The sequence below is a fragment of the Enhydra lutris genome, unplaced genomic scaffold (assembly GCF_002288905.1).
Source record: "Enhydra lutris kenyoni isolate GAN:26980312 unplaced genomic scaffold, ASM228890v2 scaffoldscaffold2, whole genome shotgun sequence".
NCBI lineage: Eukaryota > Metazoa > Chordata > Mammalia > Carnivora > Mustelidae > Enhydra > Enhydra lutris.
Window position 1 is genome coordinate 5,749,586 of NW_019154086.1, and position 23,656 is coordinate 5,773,241.

General features: G+C 43.2%; 1 protein-coding gene across 2 annotated transcripts in view; it reads left to right on the forward strand.

Moving 5' to 3' along the window:
* The window catches only part of LOC111148844 (diacylglycerol kinase gamma), a 159,471-nt gene extending 136,346 nt beyond the window's left edge, over window positions 1–23,125 (forward strand). For both annotated transcript variants that reach the window (XM_022505659.1, XM_022505660.1), the window contains 3 exons: window positions 9,630–9,750; window positions 12,333–12,393; window positions 22,726–23,125. In XM_022505659.1, coding sequence (XP_022361367.1) covers window positions 9,630–9,750; window positions 12,333–12,393; window positions 22,726–22,824 — 281 coding nt within the window. In that variant the 3' untranslated portion in view covers window positions 22,825–23,125. The remainder of the gene's footprint in view (window positions 1–9,629; window positions 9,751–12,332; window positions 12,394–22,725) is intronic.
* Window positions 23,126–23,656: the final 531 nt, after the last annotated feature.

Sequence of the window (23,656 nt, forward strand, 5' to 3'; positions counted from 1 at the left end):
AGCCAGAGCAGAGACAAAAATCCCAGCTCCTACCTGCTAGATCAACACATTCCCTTTCCCTCCAACCCTACAGCCTCTCCTCTTCAGAACACAGAGGTTTTGGGCTGTTTCTCCTTCCTACCTGTTGCCATCTGGATTATCCAGAGGCAGAGACCACTCAATACCCTCTCTTATGGGGCTTTACAGACACTGGGGAGTAGAAGAAACCTGCAAGCCAGTGTAACAACAGCAGGGCACAAAGGAAACGTCCCTAAAAGGAGGTGCCTAGCTAGACCAGGGCATCAAAACCATGCCTGAAATATCTCCAGATCCTCCTCAACTCTCTCCTTGCTCAGCCCAGGAACAATGGATCACTGTGGGATTGTATCTCTCTTTCTCTTTCTCTCTCTCTCTCTCTCTCTCTCTCTCACACACATACACACACAGGAATTCAGGGAAAGGAAAAGAACTAAAGGAATCCATTTCCAAATAAAATGCTGAGCCTCCATCCTGCTTCATATTTAAAGAAGTAGGAATAGGGATGCTACATTTGCCAGGAGGGGCAGTCATCCTAAAAGCTCAAGGTCACAGTATCTCTGGCCATCCTGCTATGTCTGCTTTTCTTCTCAGCATTTCATTCTTCCCTGACCTTCTCCTCCCTCTTTTCCTACCCACCCCTCCCCCATCATCCCTCTCCTCTTTTCCCTCTTTTTTTCCCCTCCTGCACCACCTGGTCTGGGTCACATTAATGACCACCTGCAGAGGGCCTCTCACTTACCGTGTCGCAAAGACAGGATATGCTGGAGATACCCCTTCCCAAGGAACATAAAATCACAATAACTTCTACTAGTCCTTGAGGGCTTTCTGGGCAGGGCTCCTGATTGGTTCACTTCTAAACCTCACCATAAGCCTGCCAGTGAGTTATTATATCTCCATTTGCCAGATAATTAGAAAGACTGGGGTGGGGGAGGATGCACCGGGATGGCTCAGTCAGTTGGGCATCTGACCCCTGACTCAGCTCAGGGTCATGGATTCAAGCCCCATGCTGTGCATGTTGCCCACTTAAAAAAAAAAAATTAAAATAAGACTCAGGGAAGCAAAGTGACTTCTCCCAAGGTGCTAAGACTAGTGTGTGCCAAGCAGTAGTAGTTGATGTAAGTCTGTCCAGGGCCCATGCTCTGTGCCCCACAGCTTATCTCAGGAGCACATTCTTCACACTGGGTTTGCAGAATGCCAAGGAACAAGGCCTCCTGCCTGCTTGGTTTGTGGGCAAAGGTCTCTCTGCCTCTATCCTGTGACTGAGCTTGGATCCCTAGGAAAAGCATTGGTCCTGGGTTATTCTTCTGGGTAGCTGTGGTTGGGATACCCGAGAGGCCAGCTGGGAACGCAACTGGTGAAAATCCTGTTTGTCAGTTACAGCCTTCCTTACTCACCCTTTTGTGCCCAAGGAAAGCCCAGAGCCCCTCCCCTCCAGAAAATCAAGAAAGAATCTTGTGGGATTCTCCATCTCCCCGTGCCCAGGCTATTTTGGGGATGCCAGGCTTCTGAGTTGGCTTTGAAGCTCTTTAGCCTGGAGCATTCTTTCATCTGTGCAGACCAGACCCAGTGGGGAGCCGAGGCGGTCTGCTCAGTGCCTGGCTTTGTGGGGCTCTGGGTGCCTGAGCCTCCAAGGGCACTTAGCCCATCTCCATGGAAATTTGGACCCAGGAGAAGGAGCCCAAGGTGACACCTGCCACAGCCTTGGCAGGCCGAGTCTGAGAGAGGCCTGCCAGCTGCCACTCACCTGTCTGGACCATGGGGACTGAACCTGGCCCCACCACAAGGCAGAGCTCCACTTGCATCCTTTCCTTCTGAGGATCGTAAGAAGGCCTACCAACCCGCTACTCCCCTCCAGTATAGGTCAGCTTCTCCCTAGAAGAGGGATAAGGAACATTTCTAATAGCTGTTTATGGAACACCTTCACATTCTTTAACTCTTTTGTCCTCAAAGTAACTTACGAAGTAGGTTTTGTTATTGTGCCTGTTATGGGGCAGGGACCTGAGGGGAGTTTTGTCATCTCCAAAATTCATATGTTGAAGCCCTTATCCTCTACCTCAGAATGTGACTGTGTTCAGAGATAGGGTCTTTGAAGAAGTGATCAAGACGGAATGACGCCGTGAGGGTGGGCCCTAATCTAATCTCACTGGTGTCCTTTTAAGAAGAGATTTGGACACTCGCGGAGAAATGCCAGGGACACACAGCCTCAGGGAAAGGCCATGTGTACAGGTGGCCAGGAGGTGGCCATATGCAGACCAAGGAGAGAGGCCTCAGGAGAGACTGAACCTGACAACACCTTGATCTTAGCTGTCCAGCCAATGCAACTGTGAGAAAATAAATTTGTGCAGTTTCAAGCCCCCCAGCCTCATGGGATTTTGTTACGGCAGGCTTAGCCAACTGACAGACTCAGGAAAGATGCAAAACCTGCCCTATATGGACACAAGCTGTTGGCCCTAAACTCCTAAACTCGTACAGAGTTTCTCAGAAGCTGCCGTGAGCACTATGACTCCTTATTTGTCTACCAGAGGCCATTTATCAAGTAGGGACAAATTCCTTTTTGCATTTCTAATTAGTCAGACACATACCCCTGCCAGGAAGACCTTCAGGTGAGCATCAGCTAACCAGTGCTCCCCACTGAGCTGATAGGACTCCAACCCAAAGCAGGGACGCCCCACATCTCAGCTCACCCATGCTGCTAGAACCCAGGTAAGGGGACAGTGCCCACAGGTGTTCTAGGGTGTGGGGCAATATGGTGGGATGGTTCAGAAACTCTCTGGGTGCCGTCACATGGGGTTTCCACACGTCCATTGGGGGTTGCTTGGTTCCCTGGGTTAGCCCATTGCTGTTCTCAGCCTAAATCTGGAGTATGACTGACTAAAGAGGAAACAGATAGGATTGGGGTTGAGAGTAGCAAGGCATCCTGCTAGGCTCAGGATCTCCCTTGCTTCCCTATGGTATGGCAAGCAAGGAGTTCAAATCACACCACTAATATAGCCCGAGCTTCCTTAGCATCTGAAACGATTGAATTTTCACTAGTGTGAACCAGAAGCCAAGATGAGGATGGTCATTAGAATTATGCATTAAGAGTGAGAGGCAATGGGCACATGGGTAGCTCAGTCGGTTAAGCGTCTGCCTTCAGCTCAGGTCATAATGCCAGAGTCCTGAGACTTAGCCCCACGGGGCCCTCCCTGCCTGGTGGGGAGTCTGCTTCTCCCTGTCCCTCTGCTTCTGCACCCCACTCATGCTCTCTTTCTCTCAAATAAACAAATAAAATCTTTTTTAAAGAGAGAGGGAGAGGCAAAAACCAGAATGGGTCATCATTACCGGTTATATGCAGATTAATAAATTAATTCATGGAAAGCCTGCTACCAAGTTCAATCTAGGCAAGTAGTTATCATTATTATTATTATTCACTATCATTTTCCTCTTTCAGGTCAAACCTATTAATGTCTTTGGCACTAAAACATGTATCTTATTCAGATTATTCAACCAACATTTATTGGAAACCTTCTGTATGCCAAGAGGTAGGCTAGTTGCTAGGGTTACAAAGATAAACAAAACAAAAGCATCCCCACTTCTAACTCTCACTGGAGTTGGGAGAGTGATATGTTCAGAAACAGTTGTCTTTCTCAGAGATCCACTGTCTGAGCAAAGGACAAGGAAGAAGCACGGCGCTTGGGGTATCTCAGGAGGGTAAACAGGAGTTATCTAAGCAAAAGGACACCTGTGGAGGGAACGGGGCCAGCTACAGATAACTTCGAATGCGTGTCCCTTGGGCTTCCAAGGTCCCTGAAGGACCTGAAGGAGGGAGTGGACAGATCAGACATACCCCTTCACTATGAATGCTCTGCCAGCTTTACCTGTTAGTAGCGAGCTCCAATCCCACCTGCCGACAGTGGGCAGGACTAAAAAGATAAAAGCAAAATGGGACCATTGAGATCAAAGTAGGAGAAGCAGAGAGAAGGAAGAGTGAAAGTGTGAAACTATGAGGACCACAGAAGATGTTTTAAAAATTTTAGCCTGAATACTGGCATTTGGGGACATTTGTACGCACAGTTCTAGGAAGGTAGCCAACTGGACGACTGGGAGCTATCAGGTTGAATCTGGCAGAAAAGGAAAGTAAAACTAAGAGATTTTTAGTGCCCACTCTATGCCAGACACTTTAGCATTCAGCTCTGCCATTTCGATCTCATAACCACACTTGGTTATTATTCCTAACTCCTAATTTTCAAGTGAAAAAGCCCTAGGTCAAAGTAATTAGGAAGTAACTTGTTTATCATCTTTTTCACTCCAACTCCTGCTGTATATTTTGGGCAGTTCTATTGCCTAAGGCTCAGGTTCTCAATCTTGAGCGTGCCTCAGAATCTTCCAGAAGGCTTGTCAGAACACAGACTGCTGGGCCTAACCCCCAGCGTTTCTGATTCAGTAGATCTGGGGCGGGGCCCGAGTGTTTGTGTTTCTAACAAGTTCCTGGGTGATATTGGTGCTGCTGCTACAAGACCACACTCTGAGAAGGGATCCACCCAACATCCCAGCCCAGCGGTTCCCAAACTGTGCTGCCTTTTGGAATCGCCTGGGGATCTTTAAAAACAAGCACCGACACCTAGCTCCCAGGCCCACATATTCTGATGTAACTGGTATAGATGCAATCTGGGCATTGTTATGGGTAAAAACTCTCCAGGTAACCGTAACCTGCAGCAAAGGATGGTGACCATTGACCTAGCCTCACTTCGCCTTGACGCTAACACCCATCGCCTCCCTCTTCTTCAGCTGCCCAGCACTGGGGCCATGGGAGGGACTTGGAATGTACTAGCACTGCTCACCGCATCTCTCCCAACCCTCCTCTTCCCACTGGCTCACAACACCTGCTAGAACTCATTACACCTCTCACTCCCTTCTCCCTTTCCTTTAGTCCTTCATCTCCTTCCCTATTCAAACTAGACCCTGTGCCACAGCAAGTGTTACAGTCATCTCTTGCCCACCATCAGGACATCAACGCCCTTGTTCTTTCCTTGACAACACCGACCTGGAAAAGTTTGAGGATCTAAACCAAACTGCGTGCAAGGAGGCTTCGTGAAGTTGATGGCGCTTGACCTGAGTCTTGATGAACAAGTAAAAGTGGAAGTGGGCATTTCAAGCAGGGGTACGGCATACACAGAGGCACAAAGGAGAGATTACCTGGAAAACTTCATGCTGTTGTCCATGTCAGGCACAGGTACCTAGCCCTAGAGTGTCAGGAAAATGCAACCTCTTGACAGACGCCTTGTTGCCTTGGGCAACAAGCCAGGGAGTTTACATCAAGTTTACAGGTATGAAGAGCAGTCAGTTGATAGGGTTTTTTTTAAATGACTTTTAAATTATAACATTAATACATACTTCTAGAAAATATGAAAAATGTAGAAAAGCATCAAGTAGGAAATAACAGTGGTCTCGAATCTAATGATCCAGAATTCAACACTGTCAGGATATTAAGGGAATTTATCCTTTTCTCCTATGCATATTCTTACTTAGCTCAGGACATGCTGTGTATAAATAAGTGTGTATCTCACCTTCACACTTAACGTCATAGACATAGTTAATGTTTTCGAAGTTTTGTAAATATCTTAATGACAGCGCAAAAGTCTATCGTCATGGATACTGTATACTTTATTCTCATACAGACGGAAATGAGGAAGGGGGGATGTCACTGCTATAAATAATACAACAGTGTTCATATTTGTGTGCACTTAGATCCTGTCAATGATTTCTTGTGATTGGTACCAAAAAAGAAATTAATGAATCAACAGTATGAAAATTGTAGACTCCCATTGTCAAAGTTTTTGCCAATTTGCTCTTTCATCATAGGTGTGAAAGAACACACATTTCAGCTTCCCTTGCCAGCACCTGGTGTTATGATCGGTGCCACTGAAGGATTTTTGGTATGAGGATGACATGAGCGGATTTGCATTTATAAAATCCCATACTGGGGGCTGAGTCAAGCGGGCCAGATTGGAGCTGCTATTGCCATCCTTGCTGTTCTTGCTTTGCTTCCACATTCTCCTTTTTTCCATTTCCCCATTCTTCATCTTTTTTTCCTCCTTAGAGAGTGTATATTAAATGTTCCCTGCCCACAAACACAAGGATTTTTGCCAGGGGCAGAACTGAAAGGCCTCACTGTAGTGGTTGCAGCAAACTTGTGCCCAGCTCAGCGATCCTCTTCCTATAGGGGTCAAAAACAAATAAACAAACAAACAAACAAAACATTCTAGACAATAATTCTCCTTATGTAGAATTTTTTTAATATTTTTCAAAGAACTTGCCAAGTGATTTATTGCTAAATTAATTTCTTTCTGCATTCTGTGACCGTCCAACCCTACATATCATTCTGTCCCTGGAACATCTTTGCCCCTTCTCCTTCTTAACCCAGCATTTATCCTTTAAGACTTTCTTTAAAGGTCTGTGACATCTTCCTCCCTTACTTAGCCCTCCCATACTTACTCACGCCTCCTGTTCTCACAGTTCAGTTATAGCATTTTCTACACCTACTACATTTTCTCCCTCTTGACCAAGAGTCCTTCAAGAGTAGAACATTTTGTATTCCCAGTTCTTATCTGGCACTCAGTTGCTACTCAGTAACTTATGAATGAACGAATGAATGAATCCCTGTTTTACTAAGGTACATGAACATTCCAGCTTAAATACTAATGAGTTGAAAAGTGTAAAGAGAGACAATATGGAAGTGATGTGAATTGCCAAAACCATACTCTGAATCACTGGTACCAGGTAAAACAGACACCTGGTATACCAGATGTCCTGATCCTGGATTCTAAGCTCTAAATATTAATTGTTCTGTGTGCTTGGATGTTGACTTTCACTCTATTCTTTTTCACTTTAAGTCCAAATTTGATGTATGCATAAGTATCTCTGTGCTAAAGGAAGTAAAGGGAATTAAGTGATGTCAAAATATCCCAAAATGTGTATCAAAGAAAACTACCATGAACTGTTTATGGGTATCACACAAAAGAAAAGACTTGTGGTCCCATAAGTTTGGGAAACAACATGAAATAGATTTCCTTATCTCAGAATCTCATGGGAGGCATTGTAAGAAAAGGAAAGAAAGATCAGCTAGGCAATGGTGGAGAAATAGAAGAGCAGTCAAGTATTCCTCCAGAAGTAGACAAGGGTCATCCTAGCCTCTTTATGCCAGAGAAGATTCAGAGTACAAATTCAAAAGCAGAACGGCAAAAAGCATACCAGTATATCCTAGCCCCTTACCCTGCATTTATCTCCTCAGTCCCACATGTGTGTAAGCCTCTGCCCCCCACCCACCCACCATGTGGATGAGATCAGCCTTCATTACTTCTCTTCTAGAGCCAGGAAGCAAGGTAATGTGTGGGAAGTGATAGCTGCAAGGTAATGTGTGGGAAGTGATAACAACTTAAAGCCATTCAACAGGAAAATTTGTTAAAAGACCAAGACATTGTAAAAGCTGAAACACTTGAGTCTATTAAGTCCCCTGCTTCTTAGAACATTTTGTTACCAGGAAATGTTTCAAGGAGGGAAAACACTGAACTATAACAGCACTGTCAAATACTGAAGCCTGGTACAAAGAGCAACATTTTACAAGACATCTGTCTTTCTGCCATTAGGGGAACCTCTGAAAAGTTCTGCTTCTTTTTCCTCCTACCCCAGTATAACTCCCCCACCTTCCTTACCCCTAGATACACTCCTCTGTTTCTCTCCTCCCTCCTCCTCCTTCCTCCCTTCCTCACTCCTCTCTCATTCATAACCTGTGCTGATTTCACAGACACTGTTAAAATGGGACAGTAAGCTAAGACTACCCAATGGTTATTTAATGCTCTTTGGTAAGAAGGGAACTAATTAAATGACTAGAGGTTTAGATATTCATTGTTCATTGGAGCCAAACTCTTTAAGAGAGCCTGGAGCGTTTTCCTAAACAAACACTGCTCTTTCACGGCCTCTTGGTCCAAGACCAAATGAGATGGAGAGTTTAAGAGAGTTTAAGAGACAGAGGAGACAGTATCTCTTCATAGATACGGAAAAAAAAAAAGAAGGAGAAGGTGAAGAAGAAGAAGAAGAAAAAGGAGGAGGAGGAGGAGAAGGAGGAGGAGGAGGAGAAGAAGAAAAGGAAGGAGAAGAAAACAAGAAGGGGGAGGGGGAGTGGGGGGAGGAGCAGGAGAAAGAAGAAGAAGAAGAAGAGGGGGGGGAGGAGGAAGGAGGGGGGGGGGGAAGGGGGGGGGGAGGAGAGGGAGGAGGAGGAAGAAGAAGAAGAAGGAGAAGGAGAAAGGGGAGGAGAGAAGGAGGGGAGGAGAAGGAGTATGGGAGTGTGGGTTGAAATGGAAAATAGAAGGGAAAGCTTCTGTGTCTGTCACAGGAAGACCAGCGAGCACTATTTGTTGGCAGCTGCTGTCCATCAGTGATCATCAGGAGGTTGGATTGGAGCAGTGTTGACACATTTGTGGTCAGCCCCATGGTCTGCTTAACTCTTCATTAGAAATATGTCCATCAAGACAATGTTTTTAAACAATAGTCTTCTAAACAAAAAAGTAAAGACAAGCCCAAATATCTCCTTGGCAATCTTAACAAACACCATTACGCTATAACCAAGAGGCACCTTTGACAAAAACCGTCTATTAAATAAATAAAAGCATTAACTTTCTTGTTTGGGGATATTAGTAGGATGTTAGTGACTAGGTACAATCTGGGAGAAAAGTACCTTTGCCTTAGTAGGCCAAAAAAAAAAAAAAAAAAAAAAAAAGGAAGCTTTAAAGAATCCGCCTTTTTGTTTTGTTTCTGTTTTAACTACTTAAGTTGTGTGGTAAAAGTGAGTCTTGTTCCCAGCATCAAACCTTGATCCTGCCATTTCACAAGAAACCGGGCAAGGGCAGCCCTCAGGAACTCTGAACAAAAGATATCTTCCAGGTGCTGAATCAGGAGGAACTGCCACTGTGAGAGACCTTTGAGCCTATGGGACTCTGAGCCTGAGACTCATATTTTCTGTCCCACTTTCTCTACTGTGGACCCAGAATAATCTGGTGGAGGTGAAATACTCTCTTCCTTGGCTCAGATGAGGCACCTGGTGTCCTGAAAGAGGTTGGCTCACCACTGGCTTCCCACAGGCCAAATTTGAGGTTAATTGACCATCCGTCATCCTCAGTAGGGCCGTGATGTTGTTCCGACATTCAGAGAAAAGAAACTTGAACCAGCTACAGAGAAAGGACTTCTGTCACCATCACTTCCTATCCTAAACACAAACCCATGTGTCTTTAGCTGCACTGGTGGGGAGGTGGGGGGAGGGGGTTGAAAATCATTTCGGAAATAGCTGGTTCATCATTTGTTACTCTCCATTTGAAGAAGCTTCTAGAATTGCCAACCTATTCATTGGATGCATATTAATGTTCTGAATGAAAACTTTTTTTCGTTAGAATTGGGTTTCTGTTCATGAAAAGTACATGTATTGACCTTTGGGGGAAATTCCGTATTCATAATTAGTTTGAAAATGCTGTTTGGTGGGAGATGAAAGGGTATCATTGACAGATCTGGATTTCTGACCAAAACCAGCCTGAGGAACAGAGAGATGTGTATGCACTGCTTCTGTTTGTCTCACTCTGCAGACCTCAGTGACCAGCTCCTTGAAGTGGTGGGGCTAGAGGGAGCCATGGAGATGGGGCAGATCTACACTGGCCTGAAGAGTGCGGGCAGGAGGCTAGCCCAGTGCTCCTCTGTCACCATCAGGTATGTTTCCTCATTACCCAGCAGCCTCCAGGTCTTCTTCCCCCTCAGTGTTCTTACGGAAAAGGATTAGGGAGCCATCTTTGGATTTCAGTGCAGGCAAAGTGCAGGACAGAAGCCTGATTAACTTTTATAAAGAGTATCTTTAGAGACATTTAGTTTCCCAAACCAGGTATAATGCAACCATCCAAGACATCAACTGAAGGGTCCACCATGACCTGTTTGTTATTCCCTTGTAATGAATTGGTGAAGTTCTCTAAATAGTATAAGATTATGAGGTCCAGAGAACCAGAGGTTCAACTCCTTGCCTTTTCTTTTCTTTTAAAATTCAGTTAACCAATATATAGTACCTCATTCATTTCAGATGTGGAGCTCAGTTATTAATCAGTTGTGTGTGACACCCGGTGCTCATCACATCACGTGCCCTCCTTAATGCCCATCCCCCAGTTATCCTATCCCCCCACCCACCTCCCCTCCAGCAACCCTCAGTTTGTTCCCTATAGATAACAGTCTCTAATGGTTTGTCTCCCTCTCTGATTTCTTCCTTTTCAGTTTTCCCTCCCTCCCCCTACGAGCCTCTGCTCAGTGTTGCCTTTCTTATCTTCACAAATTAAGATGCTAGATGTATGCCAGGGAGCACACTGTGACAGAAACCAGGTTCTCTGCTCACTCTTTCCTGGATAGTGGCCTTAGAAATACTATGTCCTGTGTGCCTTTGTAGAGCCAAACCATCAACATCAGCCCATCTGTCATAATTGCCTAAGAGGGCGATGCTTCTGCAAGATGGGGCCGTCACAGGTCTGTCACTACAGGCTGCTGGAACAAATTCAGTCTAAGAGAGGGCATCCTCTGATTTGGGTTGCTTCTGTTTAGTCAATAAAACTCATCAGATTCTTCTCCACCTGGTTATTTGAGAAGTCTTTATTCCCTTCCTTTTCCCCCATTCAATTTTTACAGTTCAAAGCTTTTAGTGTGCCTTAGGGATCTCCTGGAAGGGCCAGAGTATGCAGACTTCCCAAAGGTATTTGACCACAGAACTCTTTCCTCCCGAAACCCCTTGGGTGAGTGTCCTCAGCACACTTTTAAGAAAGTGCTGCTCTTGGCACTAACCAGTATCTTTCAGAAAGATCCCCAGAGCTGGTTCCCTGACATCCCTTAGCTGAAGTCTATCCCACTAACCCGTTTCTTCATTCCCTCCCTATATCTTCTTTGTCTTTTCCATTATTACTCAGCGCTTTGCTTGTTTTCTCTCTGGGCTGTTGTGCTGGGCGCCTGTTTCCACATTAATCTCCATACTCTCTTCCTTGTCTATCCTCCATGACTCTGGCACTGAGTAGGTCCAGTCTGTTTGCACGGCCAAGCCATAGCTGACACAGATCAGGAGAACATAACGTCTTAGTCCTTGGAGAATCAAAAAAGCCACGTGGAAGAGGGAGGACTTTTTCTTCACATTCAGTAGACCTATTTTCAGATGGAACAGAGGGGGTGAGCCAAGATCCCCATCCTCCTGGGCATTTCCCAGACACCCCCCTCAGCCCCAAGAACCAAAATGCCACTCTCTCCTCTTATGATGGGTTTTATTATTAGATTTATTATTTTTTATTATTAAATATTCTCAAGATGAGTCAGACAGTGATCGACATTGAAACAGCCCGTGTCCCTTGTTTTATCATTTCAAAAGCAGGGCAGATGCCAAACTCAGGTGACAGCTTCCCAGCCAGTGGGTGGCAACGGTTTGTTCCCTGCTCGCCCGGACCAGAAGCTTCCGAAAGGACTTTCCTTTTCTCCCAAAGGCAATAGAGAACAAATTCACAGCTCTTCCCCAGAAGGAAGTCTAAAGACCTCATCTCTCTCCTTCTAAGAATCCGTATGGCAGAGAAGCCTTGTCCCCAATGAGAAAGCAACACTGTCTTCTCTCCTCTCCTCCTACCATGGGGACGGTATTCGCAATGACCCCATTTCCCAGCTAAGCCAAGTTCATAGTCCATGCAACCACGGAGTGCCCTGCTGTTCAAGACATGAATGAGAGGATAGTTAGGAGCGGGGGCAAGGCAAACACACTCAGACCTGAGCAGTACCTTGCATAAGTTAGAGACATTACTTCATTGACATGGTGCAACCTCTCAGTCAACAGGGAAACCAGGCCTTTTCCCATTTCATAACCTTTCCCATTTCACTGTGGAGTTTCTGGCACAGTCTGCAGGCCCTCCGGCTGGTTGTTGACTGAGGGTCTGCTCAGCACTGGCGTTGCCATCCCTGTTGCCGCTGTTTCCCAAACTTCCAGCAGTGGACCTCCCTCCTCACAGCTCACCTAGGACAGTGTTTCTCGAAGTAGGGTCTGAACACCAAAGCAACAGAATTGCCCATAGCCTGAGTTGTGACCCCAAGAACTGGCTGGTCAGAATTCCCGAGGTGGGCTCAGAAATCTATTTTTAACAAGCCCTTCAGGGGAGTCTTAGGGAACCACTCCAAGGTGGACAGAGGAGGTCCTCCCACTTCTGTCTCCTTTGTGGGGACCACCCTAAAATTCTTGGACTCCAGAAGCGTCAGAGTTCACTGTGTTCTCTTGGTGCTTGGTATTGCAGGACAAACAAGCTGCTGCCAATGCAAGTGGACGGGGAGCCCTGGATGCAGCCCCCTTGCACGGTGAGTGTCGCCAATCTTTGGGCCAAGGGTGAGAAGCTTTATCTTGGGCCCCCGTCGGGGCACTGGCAGTGGGAAACCGCTGACTCTCAGAGTTGCTTGACGTTTGGGGAAATCATCCAGTGCCGCCTGTCTTCCACTTTATTCATCCACCCATTCACGTCCCTGCTGAGACTTCTGAACACCCACTCTCTGCCAGGCACTGTGAGGTACAGGTTCCCAAACCCAATGAGACAAAGACCTGTCCCCTGAAGCGCTCACACGTACAGCTGGCGAATTCCAAGACTTCTCTGCAGTATCCTTGGGCATCTCCTCTTGAGTCATTGCAATGGCAAAGAACTTGGCCCCCCAGAAGGAAATCTGCTCTGTTGATGAATAAGTCTAATTGTTAGAAAGCATCTCCTGTGTAGAAGCCAAATCAGTACCCTGGCGCTGTAATTTCTGCCCAGGCATTGTGACCCCGGGAGCCCAGGGGGTATTGTGGGGGGGGGGGGGGGGGGCATACCCCCCGCCCCACGCACACACTTCACCACCAAGGCATGGACCTGAACTCCCCTCTGCAAGGGGAGACGCTGAGTTCTCGCTCAGCACCCAGCGCTGTGCCTTGTATGGAACAGGGGCACAATGATACTTGCTGAACAGTGAGTAAATGCTAAACAAATGAGCAAACAAAAGAAAGGGAACATCCTCCTTCCCTGACTTACCATACTTACAGCAGCCCTCCATTTAGCACAATGACGGGGCCAGGTGTCCTTCCTGCTTAGCTAGAAACCCAGCTAAAAACTCGGTAGTGAAGAGAAACACTGTCTCGGTGTTCGGGGCCAGGGGGCTCCCTGGGCCATTACATTAATATCACCTTCAGTACTGTGGTGACTGTGCAAACCTCCAGAGGCAAAGGCAATGTTTCTAAGCTCCCTCACTTGTGGAGTATTCAAATATCTCAAGAACCTGCTATTTTGAGCCCTCGGAACACCAAGTTTTCTTCTACTAGAGGAAGGGTTTGCATGAGATTTCTACCAGGCCTGAATCGTAGATGTGTTTCCATCACTCTTGGTTCCATGTGACTTCTGTAGATTATAAAACTGGCCCCTAGAGACAGACTCTAGGGATGGCAACTTCTATAAAGAGTATCAAAAGCAGAGATTTTTCTGCAAAACCTTACCTCAATCTTCTGGCTTCTATGAAGACTAAGAAAAAGATGAAAACACACTACAGCAAAAACTAATAATAGCTTACCACTTTGTTAGAATTAGAAAGGATGGAGGAAATTTCTACTACTTATAATTTTGATGGAGCTAAATTGAGAAAAATCTATCCAAACTCCTCTTGTCTTCTAAAAAAAGGCTGGAAGAAATCAAATCCTCTCCCACCTGGCTCAGCAAGATCTGGAAACTGGATTGCCATTTCTCTTTGTGCAAGGACTTGGTTTTGGAAACAGCCCAGTGCTTCTCCTGTCCCCAACCTGACCCTCTCTCCGGGCCACCCTTCAGAGATTTCAGTTCACTGGGAAAACACGAGATGTGACCCAGTGATCTTAAGACACAGTCCGAGGATAGCCGCATGTAAAGATACAGGCGTCTGCTCAGGCTCCCATCACAGAAAATCAGATGGGGCGTCTTCAATGACGGAAATGTATTACTGTCCCACCTGGACGCTTGAAGTCTAAGACCAATGTGCTGGCGGGGTTGTCGTGGTATGGCTTCTCTTCCGCACTTGCAGACAGCTGCCTTCTCTCCGTGTCCTCACATGGCTTTTTCTCTGTGCGTGCACACTCCTGGTGTCTCTTCTTATAATAAGGATGCCAGCCCTCATGGTGTAGGGCCCCATCTTTCTGACTTTATCTGCCCTTATTACCCCTTAAAGGTCCTGTGTCCAAATATAGTCGCAGTGGGGGTTAAAACTTCCATGTAGGAATTTGGGGGAGACATAATTCAGTGCAGAACAGAAAGTCACCTTCAGCTCGCAATAGTGAAAACAAAAGTACCCTTCCTGAAACATTTTCCTGAAGACATACATCAGCTGGGAAGTAATTCTGAATGAAAGGCTTAATGACAGGACATCGTCACACAAAACAACTTTTGGTAAAAATTGAAACCAGTTAAATTAGAATGAAGGAATGTGGGAGGCATAGTAAAAAAAAAAAATTAAAAAATAAGTAAAAATTTTAAAAAATAAATAATTTTTAACAATTAAAAATAAGAGGGGATAGTAAAAATATAGTGAAATTTTTCATTGTCTGTCTTCACTTTGATAATGAAAAAGCATAAACCAGGAGAAAATTTGAATAATTAGATAATCACTAGTGAAATAAAAAACAGGGTACACACCTTTCAAATCTTGGAGGCTTTAAATTTCATGAACCCTATCAATGTCAAACCAGATAGAAAGCAAATCACAAGCAAACATTTTAATTTTTTCAAGTTTTCATTTTAATTCCAGTTAGGTAACATACAATGTTATATTAGTTTCAGCTGTACAATATAGTGATTCAACAATTCCGTACACCACCCTAACAATAACAAACAAACTTTAAATAAAAATGTTCAGGTAAGATGAAAGAGGTTAAGGCTAACCTCTTAAGGCTAATTTTAAAAATTAAAATCCAATGATGTGTTTCTTGTAAGAGAAGCAAAAGGACATATATATCTTTTTATTTTATCTTTTATCAAGCATAGAGAAATCAAAAGTAAAAAATGATATGATTAATTATATTAATTTTAGGCAAACTAACCTTCCAACATGCCAAAAGCATGGAGTGGAATAAGAAGGTCACTTTTCATTTGATAAAAGGTACACTCATTTCTGAGATGTTGTAGTCATAAAATTATAGGTGTGCAATAACAGAATCAAAATATATACTGGGAAAAACAGGATGAATATATATTCCAAGGAAAAAAATAGATACAAAAGACGAAGTTGACAGAGATACAAGTATTGAGAGGCTTTAAAATATTTCTTTCTGCCTTTGAGGTCAAGAAGCAAAAATAAACAAAATCACAACATGGATAAGATAACTCTATAGCCTATAAACAAATTAAATATCTCAGTTTTTTTCAAGGATCCAGAGTGTATTTACTAAAATAGATCTTAAACTAGTTCACAAAGAAGAAAATCTATATAAAGCCAGAGGGAAAAATCATAAAGGTTATTTTATTTGATCATAAGGCAACAAACCCAGAAATTAATAGTAGAAGGTTAAATGAATAAACAAGCAGAATCCAATCACTTGGAGGTTTTTAAATCTCCTAAAGAACAGTAGATCCAAAGGGAGATCAAAACCACCATCACAGACTATTCCAAAAATAATAAAAATCAGAAGGTTCTTATTGAAAAACTGCAGAATATAGCCTGAACTGTATTTGGAAGTAAATTCAAAGTGTCATATACTTTCATCATTTAAAAAGGGGAAACATATAATGAATAATCGCAAAATTAGAAGAACAACAGTAAAACAAACTGAGGAGAAGCAGAAGAAAGAAAATGGTAAGGCTAAGGAAGAAATTACATAATTAGGAAGCAGGAAAATCGAGAACCTGTTCTTTAAACATGTCAAATATTTAAAAGCCTAATTTTAAAAACAAAAAAATAAAGATCAGAGACCTTAAAATATAAAATATATACTGTAATAAAATATAAGTATAAATGTGATGGTTTCATTTAATTATAAGACATATCTTGATTCTAATAAATTTGACCATCTCATGAAAATTCTAGCTAACTTCTAATGAAAGAGAAAATACCTTCAAGAAATTACATCCAAAATGATCTTAAAACAGATGGTCATACTGGTGAGTTCTTCCATACTATTGGGAAATAAATATTCATCTAAACTCTTCTGAATTATAAACAAAAAAAGGAAGCCACCTGATCCATTTCATGAAATTAGGACAGCTACAAAAACTGAACAGAAATTATGATTTTTTAAAAGATTTGTTCATTTATTTTGGAGAGATAAAGCATGAGCAGGGAGAGAGGGAGAGGAAGAGAGTCTCAAGCAGACTCCATGCTGAACATGGAGCCTAACTCAGGCCTCAGTTCACAACCCAGAAATCATGACCTGAGGTGAAATCAGGAGTCTGATGCTTAACTGGCTGAGCCACCCAGGTGCTCCTATTTTTTTTTTTTAAGATTTTATTTATTTATTTTGAGAGTAGGAAGATGGGCACAGGGAGAGAGAGAGAGAATCACCAGCAGACTCCCCATTGGGTGTGGAGCCTGACACGGGATTCAGCCTCATGACCCTCAGATCATGACCTGAGCAGAAACCAAGAATGAGACACTTAACTGACGGAGCCACCCTGGCACCCCAAAATTGTGATTTTTAAAGAAAAAAACTCTTAGGACACTAAGACCAGAAAAATACTCAAAATATCCCTCAAAATAAGAAAAAAAAAGTATCCTAAGCAAATAATAAATATTTTATTTAATACTAAAAAACTAACAGAATTCTCATTAAAATCCTGGGTGAGACCTGTACGCTAATACCATTTGTAAGTTTTAGCCAATGCCATATAAACAACACAGAAAAAAAATGTAGCCATTTGGAAAAGAGTCAAAATTGTCATTATTTGCAGATACTATGATTATGTATATAGAAAGCTAATGGAATCAACTGAAAACTCCAAAGATTAAATTATTTCAGTGAAGCTCTATAGAAAGATAGAAGTTAATAGCCTTTGTATATTTCAGCACTAACTAATCAGAAGAAGATAATAGAAAAAATTAAAGTATCATAATAGGAGCAATCAAAACCAAAATATTAAACTGAATTGTGAAGAAAAAATTTAAACTAATAAGACTTAACCAATATAAAAAATATATATATAGATATATTTGAATTTTAAAACATCCCATGTTTCTAAATAGGGATCCCAACCAAAAACCCAATGCAATTATTTTTTTTTAACTTGACAAAACAATACAATAGTTAAGGTGTTTTATGAAAGAGCTGTGAGGAAGGACTTGCCACAAGGTATTAAAATAGAGAGCCACAATACTTGGCATGATATTGAATAAATAAATCAGTAGTACAGAAGAAAGCCCTAAGAAATCCTAGTATATATAAAGCCTATTAAAAAAGAAGAAAGAACATAAGTTAATTTGAAAAGAATGGGCTCTTTAATATAGAGTATCAAAGAAATTGCCAATTTGGGAAAATGTCATTATATACCGAAACCTCTTACCTCCAACTATACTCCAAAAACAAAATCAGAAATGAATTATTTAACAATTAATTAATTAAAAATTAGGACTACCTAGGGGAGAACATAGATGACTATAATCACACTGTGAGCATGGACTTTCTGAGAAAAAGGTGACACATTTGACTGCTAGCACGTTGAAGTCTACAAGTCAAGAGTCAATGTAGAAATTGTAAAGGCCAAGGTCAAGATGTGTGCAACAGCTATCTCAGATCAGGTTCATTCCCACAGTGTCTAAAGAGCTCTTAGAAACCAGGAGAAGAGGCAACAATGCAATAGTGAGCAGACAGTTCACCGAAGTAATACTATGGACATCCAAAGCCATGAAATACTACTTAATATCTTAAGTTAAGGAAAAAGGGGGAAAGAATTTCAGATTGAAATCGTGAGAAAACCATGCCATGTTTCACTTGTCAAAGTAGCATAATTTCTTTTCCTTTTTAAAATAATATTCATTGCCGTCGAGGTGTATAAGTGATGAGATAAGAGTATAAACCAGAGGGGCACCTGGATGGCTTAGTCAGTTGAGCCTCCGACCCTTGATTTCGGCTATGGTCGTGATCTCAGGTCCTGATTCCGGGGTCCCACCTGCGGCTCTGCGCTCAGCAGGAAGTCTGCTTGGTATTCTTTCCCTCTGCCCCTCCCACAACTCGCATGTGTATGCGTACTTGCTCTCTTGCTCTCTCTCTCTCAAATAAGTAAGTCTTTAAAAAAAAAAAAAAAAGGTACAACCAGAAAGCCATTCTGGAAAACAGTGGGAGCCATATATCAAGAAGAACCTTACAAATATTAATATACATTGATCCAGTTCATTTCCTTTGACCCTTAAAATTTTGTTCATTGTTCTTTTAGAAATTTATTTTAAATAAAATATAGGTTATCAGTGAAAAAAATGGCAGAAAAACCCAACATTTAAGGAAAGGGTTAAGTAAGCTATGTGAGATTCATCAAATAGAATAATTTTCTGTCATTGAAAACCATGTTAATTAATAACTAATGACATCAGAAACATTTATAAAAGAACACTAATGAAAACATATTAATCAGAAAACAGATTAAGAAGCTGATTTCAGGGCACCTGGGTGGCTCAGTGGGTTAAAGCCTCTGCCTTTGGCTCAGGTCATGATCCCAGGGTCCTGAGATCGAGTCCCGCATCAGGCTCTCTGCTTAGCAGGGAGCCTGCTTCCTCCTCTCTCTCTCTCTGCCTGCCTCTCTGCCTACTTGTGATCTCTGTCTGTCAAATAAATAAATAAAATCTTAAAAAAAAAAAAAAAGAAGAAGCTGATTTCAAGGTATTAAAAACATATAAACATACAAATAAACCAAAAAATATATATAAATACCTAAAAGTTAACTGCAGTTACCTCTAGGTGATTTTTTAAATTTTTCCTTATTTCCCAAATTCTCAAAAAGGGGCATATTTTTTATACCTATAAATTTATGTATATAAGAATTGTATTATTAAGAAAACTTGCCTTATGCTTACAGCACAGTCAGATGACTTTTCATGTTTTATCATCAGCTAGGCAGTATAATTTGAGGCTTAAAATTAAGAATATTCCCCTGCAGTTAGGATCTCAAAGTGGAAAGGGATTCCATTTATCTAGTCCAGTGAATCCCAAACTTAAGTGTGTATCCAAATAACCTGAAAGGCTTTTAAAATACGGGTTGCTGGGTTTCTGATTCAGTAATTCTGGATGCATAAGAATCTGCCTTTCTGACAAGTTCCCAAGAGATGCTGATTCTGTTGGTGTAGGGACCATACCTGGAGAACAAATAATCTAGTCAAATTCCCTGACTTATCAATAAATCCCAGATTTCTCCTCCACCACTGGCAAACCCAACTGTCCAGCTATATCTGAAAGCCTCTGGTGGCAAGAAACCCTCTCGTGAAGCAGGGCATCCATCCAAAGAACTTAGACAGCAAAGACCTAAAAAGATTGTACAGGCGCTGTCCCATCTCCCCGAGGCTTGCTTTAAGCAGGAGTGTTCCCCAAATGACTTGGGAAGGGTCCACGCTTATAGTTACTGGCCATTTTGCGGGACATCATCAGAGTCATCTGCCCAGAGGGGGCAACGTTCAGGAAGGAGTCCCTCAGTCTATTGCTTCTCTTGGAGTAATAAAAATGTGTTGATTTGCCGGAAATGGCCCCCAAAACAAACTCAACACTCAGCACTAGTAAAATTTTAAAATGTACTCCATTCTAAAAGGGAAATTACATGCTGCAGTGGTTTTGTGAATTTTGAGCTATCACACAAGAGCCTATGAGGGTTCTCTCCCTCATAGAGCAGAGAACTAAGAAAATGGGGCTGCTATTCTCAGTGCTTGTTCCAGAATGTTGTAAATCTCTTGAAAGGTCTTTAAGAAAATCATAAAGACCTCAGTTAATTGCCTGACCAGCCCAATTAGCAGAGAAATTTGGGTTCTAATTACAAAGATATGGGATGTTGTCTTTCCATCAGGGGTTAAAAAGGCAAGCTCCACCATGTCCAGCTACCTCCTCCAATGGGCTCTGAACTAGTTAACCCACTAGTTAGCCTCTCCCAAATGGGGGAGAAGGGGATAAAAGACTGACATCTCTTTGACTCAAAAATATAATCTACTCCTTACCTTCAGTTACCTATAGCTCTGGACTCCATAAACCACATCAAAAGCTCATGTTAGCCAGCATCTCCAAACTCCTACCCCATCCCATCAAGACCTTTGTCAAAACTGCTGAAAAACCAAATGGGAGATCTGAATTTCACTTCCTCCTCTTTGCCCTGGAGGCGCTAACAAGCAAATAAATTGCTCAGCTAGAGAAAGAAAAAGGAGAAGTAAGGGTCTTCCATCATCCAAAAAAAAAACCAAAAAAAACAAAAAATGGGCTCTATCAGCGGGAAATGTAGGCAGTATATCAGCTGCCCCTGTCTGTCCCAAACATAGCCATCTCCACTACCAGGACATCCTTTCTCTCTCCTGGGTCGTGCTCATCCATCAGTACTTCCACGGCCCATGCTGTCAAAAGGCCGTGCGCTGGTTCAGGGAGTAGCGTCATGAAGAAGATGGAGTCTTTCCTCACAGGGGCTCTGGTGCCCAGGAATGAGAAAAGGCTCACCACAACACAAGGACATGTGCCACAAGTCACTCTAGTCCATTAGTGCTCAATCACATGACACAGACAAGCTCCGTCAGAGTCCCTCGTCTATGCCTTACTTCTGTGAATTCTGGAATAAACATAATGCCCATGATAAGGCCCATAACACAAAATGGTACTTGATATATTCTTGGTTTGCTCTTCTGGGGACTGCCACAAAACAGAAAGATGTCCTCCCCTTCTGGAGGTCCTGGGTGGTGAAAACCAACATTAAGAGCCATTTGCAGCTTCCATCACCCAAGTTATGCTAATTCTCCACAATGTCTTTTGGTTTATCCTTCTCTTTCCATATCCTGAGAACTTCTAAATTTAAACCTGGCTCGCCGTAGTACCCTTTTAGCCAGAGTCTCCCCCACTCCAACTTACCCTGACAAGAGCTGTGGAATAATTTCCCTGGAACTCTTTTCTTCATCATGTCTTTATTCTCCAATTTAAAAGTTATCATGGCTCCCCATGACCTCATATTAAACCCGGCCTCTGCCATCTTCCCTTGAAAACCCTAGACTAACCACCCCACCTGCATCCCTGACCTCATCTCTCATCCTTTGCCCTGAACCCAACCAGTTCATATGTGGCCCTTCCACCTGGTGCCTTCCCTTTCTCTTTTCACCAGTACATCTCCTTCCCTTCCTTTTAGCTCTTAAAACTCTTCCTCAGTTGCTCCATTCAGACTCTTCTCCTTCCTTACCTAACTTCTTTTTGACCCCACTTGGTTTATCCCTATATTAATTCAAACTTGTGGATGGGTCTCTCTCTTCAAGAGTTCCTCTTTGGTTCTCTGTGGCCACACTGCCATTTCCAATGACATAGAAACCACGAGAATGAGCTCATAGATGGCTTCTCTTGACATAAATCTTTCTCCTTCACCTCCAGTGTAAGATAACAATTACTCAACTAACCATTACATTCCATTTCACAGTTCACAGCAGGCTTTCATGGACAGCCTTCCATTGGATCTTCACAACAACTTTGTGAGGAAAACAGGACAGATGTTACTACCCTCATTTTACAGTTCAGCAAGCATGGCTTTGAAGGTTAAATGATTCGTCCAGAGTCTCACAGCAAAGAAGCAGGAGATCAGGGACCCAAACCCAGTTCCTTGAATCCTGAGTGCCTTGCTCCCACATCATCTTCCTACTCTGGACATGTGTCACACTTGATAAATGCTGATGGACTGATAATGCAGACTAGTAATGTGCAGTGTCATCAGGCCACATTCAAACAGGGATTTAGCATTCTGAAGCCATGCCCTGAGGATACGTTTGGGAAGAAAGACAAAAATGAGAATTCACCAGTGTCTTTCACTTCCAACTGACTTAAAGTCTGTAGGAGAAAAAAAACTCGTAAAACCTAAAATTAAAAAAAGAAGAAGAAGAAGAAGCGTTTAAAAAGAAAGTTGGTTTTTTCCTGGAAAGCTAAGAAAAGAGGAAACACCTAAGGGACTCACTTGAAACCTTCCACATGATGTGGCTCGGGTCAGATGTCAGACTAAAGCCTCTAGGTTGACTTGAAGTTGACTGGCTAATATCTGTGCACCGCCTGGTGCAGTGGAAGTGAGGAGTCTAAGAGCTAGACTGTAGCTGTTCTTCCCTCTCTGTGGGACCTTAGGCTAATCCAAGGCTCATTTAGAGCCTTGGGCCTCCATTCCTTTATCTGTCCTGCAGAGAGGTTGAATGAGATGGTCCCTGAGATCTCCTCCGGCTGTGACATTTTGAGAATCTATGAATAGCAAGGACACAAGACAGGTGCGAGCTGATCACCACGTGGGAAGCTCACACCTGTCTCTCCCCAGTGTTTCCGCCCCTCACTTCCAGCAGTGCCAAACTCCAGGCCCAGTTAGGGTCCAGTTGCCAATTTTGAAGCTGTTCAAGGACAGTCGTCCTTCTGCATGGGGCTCCTTCCAACCCAAAGCTAGCCTTCCTTCCATCCTCTGCAACTCCCTCGTAAGTTACTGGGATTTGCATGCCACTAATTCATTTATGCCTCTTTGCTTTTAGATTAAAATTACTCACAAGAATCAAGCGCCTATGATGATGGGCCCTCCCCAGAAGAGCAGCTTCTTTTCACTGAGGAGGAAGAGCCGTTCAAAAGACTAAACAATACGCCAAATGCCAGTTAAACCAAGAGAGAAAACAAGAGACTGTAACACACACAAACACACACACACACACGCACACACATGCACACAGGCACACTCATCTCTAACCAGTGGAAGCAAAGCCACCCATCAGGAAGAAATCTTCATCTTGCCCTACATTCTCTCTGCTTCAACAATGGACACACCCCAACAGAGCCAGCACCATCAGAAAATTCTGAATGGACTTAGGGCCCACCAGGGTGTGGTTGGCTCATACGGCAACCTCCACATTCCCAGAAGGCCATGAGTGGGACTTTCTGAGACTGAAGGAGAAATCCCCCTTTCTTCCCACCAGTCCTGCAAGTTCCCTCATGGACGCTCGTAAGAAGTAGGCTGCAGGTTTCCTGCCTATGTTGAGATCGGATGCGGCCAAGGGAAAGAGCTCCCATTCCAGAGAATTTACACAAAGGTCCCTCTGTACGGAGACAGACGGCCTCCAGCTCTCAGAGCATAACCCTTGGCAGGGCTCAGCAAGCTCACGTTGGTTTCTTAGTCGTCCTTCAAGCGGCAACTTCTCCCTGAACTTGCTGAGGAGGCAGAAAGGCTGTGGAAAGCTGTGTTTCCATTCTTGGTTCTCCACACTGTCAGTGGGCACTTGTTATTTTCCCAAAGCTTTCTCCTGGTGGCTGTGTGTTTGTTTAGAGACGGCTCCAAGAGCCCCCAGAGCTGCCTTCACAGCACACCTTAGATGTGGTATTTATTTTCTTAGTTCTGTGAACACCTGGGAGGGAAAGCAGAGAAACTGGGATTTATTTTTCAAATTGGTGTCATAATATTGTGTAAAAAGGGAA